Source organism: Leucopleurus acutus, assembly GCF_964270905.1.
Source record: "Leucopleurus acutus genome assembly, chromosome: 2".
Lineage (NCBI taxonomy): Eukaryota > Metazoa > Chordata > Mammalia > Artiodactyla > Delphinidae > Leucopleurus > Leucopleurus acutus.
This window is the reverse complement of record NC_139143.1, coordinates 189,230,659-189,243,318: the sequence shown is the minus strand read 5'-3', so window position 1 is coordinate 189,243,318 and position 12,660 is coordinate 189,230,659. Positions and strand designations below refer to the sequence as shown.

At 49.1% G+C, this 12,660-nt stretch overlaps 1 protein-coding gene across 1 annotated transcript; it reads right to left on the bottom strand.

Annotated features, from left to right (window-relative positions):
- Positions 1-6,310: 6,310 nt before the first annotated feature.
- RPL22 (ribosomal protein L22) lies at positions 6,311-12,660 on the bottom strand. The gene is made up of 4 exons (XM_082833463.1): positions 12,634-12,660; positions 10,742-10,846; positions 8,761-8,885; positions 6,311-6,512 (listed from the first exon to the last, which is right to left on the bottom strand). Exons 1-4 carry the CDS (start codon positions 12,643-12,645, stop codon positions 6,368-6,370), a joined length of 387 nt encoding a protein of 128 aa, XP_082689589.1. The 5' UTR covers positions 12,646-12,660; the 3' UTR covers positions 6,311-6,367.

Genomic DNA, 12,660 nt, shown 5'->3' with positions numbered 1-12,660 from the left:
GCCCGGCGCGGGGGGGAGGGGAGGTGGGCGCCCCCCCTCCCGCCGGGCGCGGTGCCAGCCTTAACCCGTGCGCTGCCGGACGGGCGCGCGCGGCGGGCGAGGCGGCCTCGGCGAGAAGATGGCGGCCGCCTGCCCCCCCCACCCCCCCAAACCTCCACTCCCCCGTCTCGACCCCCCTTCCTCTCGGCCGCCTTCGCCCCGCTCCCCGCAAAGCCCGGGCTGCTCCGCCCACCGCGCCCCGCAGCCTGAGTCCCGCAGCCGGCCGAGGTGGTGGCGGCAGCGCCGGCGGCAGGCAGCAAGAAGGGGGGGGGGGCGGGGGGGGCGGCACACATGCCCGGATTGTGACGTCCAGTCTGGTTGCTGTGGCAACCCCATCCCATCGTTCCGGCAGCGCGACTAGTTAACAGCAGAGAACAAGTTGGGGGGACTAGTCCTGAGACTCTGGGTGCGGGGTGGGGACAGGGCGCTCCGGCAGGGGGAGCCGTCGAGGCGACCACGCGCCCGGGGACCCGACGGCCGAGCTGGGAGCTGGGACTCGGTTGGGCCGGGCCCGGTGGGAGGCGGGGAAACGCCGGCCCGCGCACCCCCAGCAGGGCCCAATGCCGCTGCCGCCCCCGCCCGGGAAGGGTCCCCAAGGGCGCGGAGGCGGGGTCCCCGGGGCAGCGGGCAGCGAGCTCCAGTACTCCGCTCCCACGCGCCGAGACCCTGGTCGCCCCGCACCGGCCGCAACACGCTTCTAATCCCCTTTCCAAAGAGGATTCGAAGAAAAATGTGTTCCGCACTTGGGGAAGGGCCGCTCTGGAGACAGTGGGTCTGATTCCTCCAGAAAAATCTGTACAGGCTGGCTCCTCCCTCACCCCATCGCGCCCCGCTCCCACCGCACACGTGCCCACTTCCAAAACGCGCCTCCAGGCGGGGTCCGCTTTAAACACATCCGGACCCCCGGGGGTGATGCGGGCTCTGCGTTCTTTGTGCCCAAAACTCCGCGCGGAGCGGGAAGGAACCGCGCCGCCAGCCCTCGGTTGTTAAAGGTGAAGATGGAGGCCGAAGCCCACGGGAGCAAGACTAGAATTTTAAACACGCGCCACCAGCCTCGGCTGCAGCAAGTCTTAAAGCTACTCTACGAACGCAAAAGTTTCAGGGGCGGGCTTTCTACCCCTAGAAGAGCCAGGAAAGGGCGGGCGCTCTCACCTCACTAACTGGGGCCAGACACGTTTGGGGGAAGCCACTGGAGACCCAGTCATGCCAAGGACCCTCAAGATCTACCTGACTAGGGAAGCCCAAAGCAGCCGGGAGGAGGTTTCCTCTCTGGCACCCACCCCTCTGGTACTGGCTGAGCACCGGCTCCATCCAGGTGGGCATTCACCTGTTTCACCAGTACCCGACCCACTGGCATCACCAGGAGGGCTCTTCCTTCCTGGGGACTTTGAGGAACCGGGAGAGTTGTGGGTGCTTGGCAAGGGCCCCTAGTGCAAGACCTCTTGGGGAGGTGGCCACCACCCACTCCACAGTGAGTCCAAGCTGTGACCTGAAGGTGATGGATGGCATGGGGGGGGGGGGGAGCTGGGAAAATATGCAGCATGTTTTTCCTCCCCTTCCGACCTAGTGCATTACCAGCAAGCCCCAAACCACAGCTCCTCTGCAGTCACGTTCGGGAGAGAACAGTCCAGCCTCCCAGAAAAAGCGCAGGGCACTGGGAATCCCGTCTCCTGGATCCCTTTTAAACCACATTAGGAGAGATGTTGAATCTGCCCCGAGCAGGTGGCCTGCAAGGGCCAAGGGAAGGGCAGCAGGGAAGCGGACTAAGAAAGCAAGGGATCCTCCTGGCCTGAAGCTGTATTTCACCTCCTGGGCATGTAGCTGAGGGAACCTCAACCACTGAGGCTTTAGCAGGCCTGCATTTTGCCTGGCAAGGCTGCCTTCCTCTTTCCAGACCTCCTGTCTTCCTGAATGTTAACCAGGAAAAGACCCTAAGCGCCACCAAACTGCCCACCCCAGTCCCCAGCCCTGCCCCCAACCCCTCCCACATGGCAGAATGAGTTCAGGACACTTCCACAGGTCCCCTGTCCCACTTCAGAGAAACTGTGACCTACAGCATTTCCCATCACCAGAGAAACTGTGACCTACAGCATTTCCCATCACCAGAGAGCCCACCACACACGCACCATTAACCTTGGCTCCAGTCCCCAAGGTGAGGTTAAGTCAGACATCATTCAACGAAGAACAGTTCCAACTGCTTAATTTGGCAAATTAGAGTCGAGATGTTCATCACTCATAATCCTCTCCCCGTCCTTGTTCTTGCGATGGCTGCAGCTAGGTAACAATACTTAATGACCAAAACCAAAGCAAAGCAGAAACTGGAAGGGCAGAAACAAATGGATTTTTGCCTAGCAATCTCTAGTAGTATTTAAAGGACAGCGTTGATTACTGTTAAACTATTAAATATACATTTTAATAACAATGGACCAAAAATGTCTGCTGTTAAAAACAAGCCCCAGGGCTTCCCTGGTGGCGCAGTGGTTGGGAGTCCGCCTGCCGATGCAGGGGACACGGGTTCGTGCCCCGGTCCGGGAGGATCTCACATGCCGCGGACCGGCTGGGCCTGTGAGCCATGGCCGCTGAGCCTGCACGTCCGGAGCCTGCGCTCTGCAATGGGAGAGGCCACAACAGTGAGAGGCCCACGTACCGCAAAAGAAAAAAAAATAATCTGCCTGCCAATGCTGGGGACACAGGTTCAAGCCCCGGTCCGGGAAGATCCCACATGCCGCAGAGCAACTAAGCCCGTATGCCACAACGACTGAGCCTGCGCTCTAGAGCCCGCGAGCCACAACTACTGAGCCCGCGTGCCACAACTACTGAAGCCCGCATGCCACAACTACTGAGCCCACGTGCCACAACTACTGAAGCCCGCATGCCACAACTACTGAAGCCCGCGCACCTAGAGCCCGTGCTCTGCAACAATAGAAGCCACCTCAATGAGAAGCCCCCGCACCGCAACGAAGAGTAGCTCCCGTTCGACGCAACTAGAGAAAGCCCGCACGCAGCGACAAAGACCCAACACGGCCAAAAATAAATAAATAAAATCAAAATATTTTAGAACGGACCTATAGATTGTCAAACTGAGGGAAGTCAGTCAGTCAGCCAAATTTCATATATCGCTTATATGTGGAATCTAAAAAAATGGTACAAATGAACTTTACAAAACAGAAATAAAGTCACAGATGTAGAACACAAACTTACGGTTACCAAGAGGGAAGGGGAGGAGATAAATTGGGAGACTGGGATTGACACACCACTACATACAAAATAGATAATAAGAACGTACTGTATAGCACAGGGAACTCTACTCAATACTCTGTAATGACCTATATGGGAAAAGAATCTGAAAAAGTGGATATATGATAGGTATAACTAAATCACGTTGCTGTACAGCAGAAACTAACACAACATTGTAAACAAACTATACTCCAATAAAAATTCATTTAAAAAATCAAAACTATTTTTAAAAATATATTGGCTCTGTCCAAGGTTACCAAGCAGAGGCCTGTCCCCTTGGTACTGCCAAATCTGTGATTGTCTCCTGTCAGGGACCCACCTCCTAGGGATGTGCCCCGTCACAGGAAGGGGGGCCCGCACAGGGCCCTGCTTACAGCCTTGTGAAGTTTGGGGTAAGTCAGCAGGAGGGCCAGGCAGCAGGAGGAAGGAGAGCAAGCTCCCGAGCTCCCGAGCGTCAGTGATGGACCAGGGGCCGTTATCACCGCACTGGGGCCCTGCTCACCTTCCAAGAAACCGAGACCCCTAGAAAGGCTGAGGCCTAACTACCCCAAAACATTCTGTAATTTTGACCAACTGTCTTAAAATGTATTTGATGTGATCCAACTCTCCCACTTTCCCCCATCTGTGACACCACCGTTTCCGAACACCTCTGTGCTGGGCACCACTTACCAGCCAGCACTGGTCTATTTCACCACGTGGCTCGTCCCAAAATGCTAGGAGGATGACACTACTCAGAAAAGCACACCTTCACCACGGAAAAAGCCACAGAAAGGGGTAGCAGGGGCTTTTGAAAGGAAAGCAACAAAATTAAACCTCAGATGAGAGATAGTGTTCACCCAGCTAAGGGTGAAGCCGTGCTGGATCTGGAGTCAGCTGAGAGCAAGGCTGCACCAAGTTCCTATTTCACTACCTTTATGCACTTAAATCTCAGCTTGAAACGCTCCAAGACCCAGTCTCTTCCTGTGCCTTGATCAGGCAGGTGAAATGGGTCTGAACTGTGGCTCGGGCACAGCTGGGATAATGGGTGCCGTGTAATTCAAGTTCACATCACGTATCCATCAGAAAGTCATGTGTTTGCCAAGTTATTCTCCGGCTCTGGGTCTGAAGAAATTCTACATGGAGAGTTCGGTTATAAAGTCAACTCCAGAACCTGAGGCACCACGGCATAACTAGGGTGAAGAAAGTGGGAATAAAAGACACATGTTCTTCTCAAACTTAATGAAGTCCAAGGTCATTGTTGGTACAGCAATTCATCAGTGAGGACAAACAACCAATTTATTGTTGCTAAACAGATTAACATGCCAATCCTTTAAAAAAAAAAAAAGCCTTGTACAATAATAGTAGCCATGCGTTAGCCACTTTAATATAAAATGTGATCAAAAGTCAAAATACAAGAGTTCAAAAGGCATAGAAAAACCAAAAAGTTTCAATTTTATTACAAGTTTTAGATTCTGGGAATAGTTTAAAAAAAAAAAACTTATATGCTAATTTCAGCCCAGGGCTAATTTTTTTACAACCAATCTAAGAATTACTACAAGGGAACATCAATGCAACAAACAAGTAAAATTTGCAAACCCAAGTCACAAACTTGCTAACAAAGTTAATAATCATGGTAATGGACAGCACCAAAGAGCAACTGATGCCTCAGTTAAATTTGAAAGAAACAATGCCTTCTCTAGGGCACAGAAACATGCAAACAATTCTGCTTCAAGAAATTTGCATAGAAATAGAAAATGCTAGCGCCTTTACCACAAATGAAATTACAAAGCCTCAACATGTTAAATTCAACCCAAGGAGCACCAAATGTTAAATTGGAGCCAAGGTATGACTCAAAACATTTTAATTTCCAGCTATGCAACTAGCAAGATCACAAGAATTTCAGGTGTGGAAAGGCACCCTAGGCAAGCTCTTTAAAGACATGAATTTGATACAACGTAACCTTAAAACAATGCAGACATTCCTGTAAAATTTAAATTTTAGAGGGCACCATAAGGCATCAGGATCTCTTCTCAAAGTCACTCTTGATATTGTCAGCAACAATCACATCCTTATGATCTCATGAATGACCTTTCACAGAGCTCTAGCCTGTACACGTACAGCAGAACCCCCAATATCGTGGGAAGCCCTTTCAGTTTGGCCCTGCTTAACGTGTTTGTAGAATGACTTTTAAACCCAGCCGTGGCCTAAATGGTGTGAAAGGGACTACTCCCTGGGCATCTCAAGACTTCTCTTCAGCCTGAGCTGTCTCCCAGGCCCCTCTCTTCCACACCTGCCCCCAGGGTAAGACTCCAGAACTCTGGGATTCTGAGCCTGACCCCAGGCAACCTCACCAACACCCACCTTTGGAAGCTCCACTATTCCTCATCTCCAGCTCCCCCTGGTGGGGTTCAAAGTGACAGTTTGGTGCAAGGACTTGTAGAAACAATGCTTATGTACAAATTCGTATTTTGTAGACCTTTCCTTAATTGAACACCTGTGACTTTTACAGTCGCTCTCCAGACCCTTTCCAGAGGTGTAGTAGAATATGCGAAGCAAAAGGACATTTTATTTCTACAGGAAGAAAAAAGGATTAACATACATAGTAATAACTGTCCATCAAGAGTAATTTGTAATCAGAAAAGGAAGACAAATGCCCCAGAAGCCTGCATTTTACCGACACTGCCACTTTCCCAAAAAAAGAACCTCAGAAACAAGTCACTGGATCTGCTTTCAGTGAATCAGGAGTTCCCACATTTGTATTCCTCAATCTTTGAGAAAAGTACCAGATGAAACTGACCCACCCCTTTTTGTGTAAAATAGTAACTAACTGAACTCACATCTCCACGCCCTCATCCACCTGTTCAATGACAAACAGTAGTCAGTTCCCTTGAAGGAGACTTACACATTTTGGTATTTCTACCAAAAGAATCGAAATTTTCAAGCAGAAAAAAAGTTTAATTACAAGGAAGTGAGTGGCAGCCCAAGTGAAGCCCTTTTACTATGATTTCCAATTTTCTGTTCAATCCACACTGCAGAGATACAAGGGAAGCCACCATTTTGTTTCCTAAATTTTATTTAAGAATTCATACAAAATACTCCAGATAACTGAGTTTCAATCCTCATCTTCCTCCTCTTCTTCATCTTGATTAATCTGGAAGTAACGTAATTCGTAACTTTCTTTGCTGTTAGCAACTACGCGTAACCAATCACGGAGATTATTCTTCTTCAAATATTTTTTGGTGAGATATTTCAAATACCTGCAGAGAAAGAACACTTCAGAACTGCACCAGATACAAGGCCTTCTTAAATTCTGAAACACTGTAACTTTTATGAAACCCCTGCATTCAAAGTCATAACAATTCAAGGTGTTTTCCCATGGTTCAAAAATGGCAAAGACAGGCAAATATTATAGCCAGCCAATGCTCTAACGAGAATAAACATCAATCACATTTCATCTAACCTGGACATAAAAATGAGAACAGATTAAGATGGGACTGCTGTCCATGAAGCAATAGCCCTCACCTATAAAATGGTTTTTAGCGACCACTAGGGAAAGAGATCAAGGTAGTAATTTGGCAATTAAGCACACAATCTAAGTACCTTTTATTGAGAAACCGCTGGATTTCCAATGAGCTCCAAGTACTTCACCTCACTGACTGAAACCTGCCATTGAGGTTGCTGGGTTACTAGGACCGGGGCTGAGGGCCGTGTCACTCACACTCACTCACACACACACACATGCTCACTCCTGCTGCGTGACGCTCATCTCCCAATGCCCCCCGCCCCGGCAAACGTCCTGACCGCGACTCTGCAGTGAGAGCACTTGGCCTCTCTAGTCCATCCGCCCAGCGGCTGCCTTGGCCTGAGCGAGCTCAGCAGCCAACCCTGCACAGCGCTGTCAGCAAACTCTGTTCACCTCAAGGCAGCGATGCCTCTTGTGCTCAAAAGCAGCCTGCAATCCTGTTTCATCTCTCAGCTGTCTGCTTATGAGGCCCTGAGGTTTATCTATTCTGGCATCTTCCCAAAGCCATAAAGAGGAATAGAGCGCCCAGCAAACCCACCACTGGGCTAATTAACCTTTCCAGACCTCAGATTCGCCCTCTGTAAAACAGGACTCATGATACTTAGCATCTCTTCAGACTGGTACAAGGACTAAATGAGATGCACAGGCAAACTGTGGCACTTTAGCCAGGACCCAAATATTAACAAACCAACAAACTCAACACCTCCAAGAAATGAACACTGTTCAACTGTCTTACTTACGCCAACAAAGCAATCTTCACAAAGATGTGAAGATCTCAGTTCAATTCTACCCACTTTTCCCTACATAAAAATAAATCAGTTTGTTAGTTTCATCTAAAAAGTATTCTTTTTTTTCCATTTACTATTTCTACTATATTGTATTCAGGTGACGTGGTTAATTCAAAAGTTTAGGTGGTTTGAGTGTTTTCCTAATAGAATGTTGGGGGAAGCTAGGTTAAAAGCGCTTCCCTGAGAGCTCTGCAGAAGCCCAGTGGGGTGGGTGCTAAGCACACCCTGGAGGCCCTCCAGTTGCCCCATCTCTCACTCTATCAAACTGCCTTCTGCACAAATGAAATAACGCAGTCAGGCAGAACAGGAGTAGTTCACTTAGCTTTAAAGTCATCTCTTGACTGTTTCAGTTAAAAATGGAAGCAAAGAGGACTTCCCTGGCGGTCCAGTGGTTAGGACTCGGCGCTTTCACTGCCGAAGGTGCTGGTTCAAGCACTGGCCGGGGAACTAAGATCCCGCAAGCCGCACAGCACGGCCAGTAAATACTGATTAATTAATTAAACCCTATTCTTTAAATAAATAAAAATAAAAGCAAAGGCTTAACTATAACCAACTTGTCCTAACACTTCAAACTTCCTACTGTTTGATTCAGTTTGATTAAACGCTCCTAAGAATTATACGCCAGGTTCTGGGCTAGGAGCTAGGTATAAACACGTCCAATTCCGTAGTGACTTGTAACGTGTTTTTAACCTCATTCTCAAAACAAAAGACATAAACATATAGCAGGGCAAGTGAACTGCTGTCTCCAACTTAAAAAAATTGGCCCACAGGAATTAACAGAGTGGCTTCAGTCTAAACTGAGATTTCAGATCCCTCATCTAATTACAGGAGCATTTGGGGCGGGGGGGAACCATAAACTTAAAAATGAAAGCTCTTCAACGTCATCTAGAGGCAAAGGAAGCAATATCTTCACTTTTAAGAACACAGTCTAAGCAAGTCCGAGCATCTTTACTGCTTGAAATACTTCAGCCTGTGAAAAACAAAACTGTAAAAATCTACTAAGAGTTGAATACTTTTAACTACCATAACATTCATCCATTCATCCACCACCCCCTACACTGGACACTGCTCCAGAGGTTAACAGAAGTAACCACAGAGCAGATTACTCAAGGTGGAGTAACATCCCTGGCCAAGGTGGGGGTGGGAATCTCAGTGCTAGGATGCAGGCAAGAAACGCTCATCTCTTTCCCATACCTTTTGGAAAAAGGCACCTCGGAAGTTACAGTGATCTTGCTTTTGCTTCTTTCGATTGTTACAACACCTCCTCCGAGATTCCCAGCTTTTCCATTCACTTTGATTCTTTCCTGAAGAAACTGCTCCTGTAGAAATCATCAAATTGACCAGTTCACCCATCTCATTTTCTTTATACTCCTAACTCTAAGCAAATATAGTTCATTAAATGTTCAATCTTAAAAAAAAAAAAGAAAATCTTTGGCCAAAGATCTGAAATCTAGGAACAGCAATTAGAAGATGGTATTCAACTGTTTACATATGTAACTGAAAACATCCTAGCATGAACATACATGACTACTTCCACACATATACTCAATGTGCCTCTACACCATGCAAGGCTCTGACTCCTGGGTGTCGGGAGAGAGTAGTCAGGAAACCCAGGCCCAAACTTACAAGATACAGGCAACCAAAGTGATAAGCAACTTCTGGACCTAAGACATATAAAGCATTGTCCTCTGTGTGATAAGAGAAAATAGGTCTTCAATCCAGCAGAAGGAACAAAAACATACAGTGACCAAAACAATTACAGATCTGCTGAGGGGCCACGTGCACCATCACCGAACAGCAGAAGGGACAGTGGCCTAGGAGCCCAGAGATGAACTCTGGGCAAATCCCCATGGAAGCCTGGGCTGGTCATTCACTTCCATGGGTTTCAGGAGTCTCTGACCAGAAAGGAGGACTCTTTTTTGGTTTTCTTGCTATTGCAATGCTACGAAGTCCCTTCAGCTCCCACTCCTACAGTCCTCTATTTAAAAACTCCAATACACAATATGTTAACTGGCGACAGGTTGGCGGGGGGGGGGGGGGGGGGGGGTGATTAGGTCAGAAATCCTGACCTTTGCATCTCAGACTCATAAATGACTCGTGTTTTCTATCCTCAGGAGGCGTCTAGAAGGAAGACAGTCACATACACAGATGAGTACAGAGGGAGGAAGGGAGAAGGGAACATCCCAGACACAAACTGGAAGAAGCCACAAGTTACGAGGCAAAAGAGGCCACGGAGAAAAGCAAGAAGTCATTGGCTGGAGAAGGAACTAAGGAGTCAAGTGAAGGACTTCTTGCAGGACAGGCCAGGACACAAAAGGCATCTACCAGAGGGTAGTGAACTACAGGTTACCCGAATTCCACGCTTTGTAAGTAGTGGCTGTAAGCCAAACCTTTAATTTTTTTATTTGAAAATTATTCTTGTTGTAATGTTTATCTTGCAGTAGTTAACCTTCTGGAGACTAAAGAGAAAATGTCAATTTAGGGTCCTGCACAATATTCCTGAATTCCCCCAAGCTTGGCTATCGGAGAGGAAAACAGTAAAATGCCACAACCAAGTTGCAGAGTCAAAAAGGTGACAATGAGGTTAATTTTTCTAGACTTATGTGAAATAGAGGAATATTGGGGAATGGGGCCAACATGAGGGTAAAAAATCTGTACAGAGCAAGGCCTAAAAAGAACCAAGCTCCAATTACAAATCAGCAAACAGGATATTCTCACAGAAACACTGAAGCTCTGGTGCTTAATAAAAGAGAAAACGCAAGGAGATGCTGCCATCTGTCCAAGGCCCCAGAGCCAAGCATCAGGCCCAGGTCACAGGCACCCCCTTGGCCCTGAGGGTCAGGGCCCACAACTTACACTTAAAACACACTCAAGTGCAAAGGTTTGCCTGTTTCCTAGTAAATTTTAAGTAAAATCATTTTTGGAAACTGAAGAAGATGATGATGAGGTAGTTCTCTGGCACTGATGTGCTAGAGCGCATCTCCTTTACTCCTCACAACGGCTACACAGGAAAGCAAGGGTGAGAAGCAGAACTAGACAAAGCTCCAGGGTCAAACAGTAGAGCCAGAAGAGCAGAGTAGCCGGGGCCAGCCAGCAAGCACGCTCCAGGAGGTCTTCTCAGCAACAACTCAAAGGGTTCACTACTGCCCAGGGTGACATCAAGGGTGTAACTTACAAAATTGGCCGCATCCATGATTCCATCTTCTACAGGATGGGTACAGTCAAGAGTAAACTTCAGGACCTGCTTCTTTTTTTTGCCCCCCTTCACCACAAGCTTTTTCTAAGAAAAGTATACAAATGAAAACAGAGATGAAGGCATAACCAGTCCAAAAAAAAAAAAAAAAAACTCAACAAAAGCAAAACTACTAGAATCGTAAAAGGACACGCAAATACAAAAACCATTCAACTGTGTTCCCCTGCAAAGGCGCCACGAGTGGACGCCGGATCACACTCAAGATGCTGCTCTACAAACCTGGGGTCATGCCCTCTTGAAGGGGAAATCATGCTCGCACTCCTGACCCATGTACACTTTCCAGCCTCGCCAGTGTCTATGAGCATGAAGGTCTGTTAGCTTATCAACTACAATAAAATGAACGTTTCCTCTTATTTGCCCTAAAATTTCCAAAACAAAGTTAAAGGAATACTCATTCGTTTTCTTCCAGGATTAAGACACAGGCATGCACATGCCTTGCGGGCCCAAAACAACTTTAATCTGCAACAAATTCGTGTCCTCACTTTCCAGACTCGGGTCCTGGTCCAGTTTAGCCGTTTTCCCTTCGTCCTGTCTCATCTACCTTCTCAGAACAGCGACCAGAACTACACATCCTAGCAGCCCGTCTAACCCCAGCTGGGACAAGGATAAAACTAAAACTTAGGTTCTAATTATAACATTAATGGCGACAATTCCTGGCCTTTTGACTGATTTCATCTAGCACTTTCAAAGCACTAGTTTAACTGCAAGGTTCCAGCCTCTTCACTCTCAGAAAAAACCTCCTATGATTCTTCTCCGTCTACAAGTGTAACACCGTTAAGAAAAGCATTTGGACAACCTACTTACCCGCAGGTGCACTTGAAAAAGCCTTTCAGAATCTAAATAGACTTTTCCAAGAATCCGTCTTACCTCTCTTCATGTCTCAAAAAACTCCACCTAAAACCTGTATTAACTGGGTCAATTTTTCAAACATTCAGCTTTCAACAAGTGACTTTCCCCCCCCCAACACGTCTTCCTAGTAACAATCAAAGGGGCTGCTTCAAAAATCCAGCCCCAGAAATATACAATCAGCAAATAAAAGACCTGCCGGCAATGCTCTCCGTACCTCCCACCGTGGTTTTAAACCAAAAGCATACACACGCCCCGGGGCCTTACAAGCCCACCAGGCAGAAGAACGGAGAGGAGCCGAAACTGTTCCCAAGGGCGTCCCAGCAAAGGAGGAGGGGAGGAAAACTTCCTCCCAGATCTGCAGCCGGAGTGGCGCGAGGGCGCCGCGCGAGGGCCCAGTCCCAGCCTGGCTGAGAGCGAACGGAACCGGGCCCTCCCCCGACCCCTAAAAGGGGCTGTAGAGCTGCACCCCGAAGACGAACTTCCTCCGCAGACGCGAAAGGCTCCTCTAACCCGGGCCTCCCTCTGAACACAGGCCGGCCACGCCACCTTCCGTGGACCTTTCCACTGGTCACCGAGGGCGCCGGGTCCCCTCCTTCCCCGCCTTCCGCCCAGGTAACCAGGCCCAGGCCTCGGCTGCCTCACGCCGGCCGGGCTCCAAGGGCCGCCGACCGACCCAGGCTGCAGTCTCAGGCTCCCAGCCCCCCGCTGGCCGCGCAGGCAGGGGCCCAAGCCCAAGCCGCGGCCTCCGAGAGTCCCGGGTCTGCCCCTCACGCCTCGGGCCGCGGCCTCCTCCGCCCACAATGTGCGGGGCCCGGCGGCCGCCCCAGCCTGCTCCGGCCGGCCCGCTAGCCCGGCCCCGGCAGGATGCTGCAGAGAGCCGTGCACCGCGAGCCAGGCAGGGGCCGGGCCGGCGAGGCCCACGTGCCTCTCCCCAGAGCCGAGGCCTCACACGGAGCCATACTAACCACTGGCGCCATCGCCGCAGCGGAGGC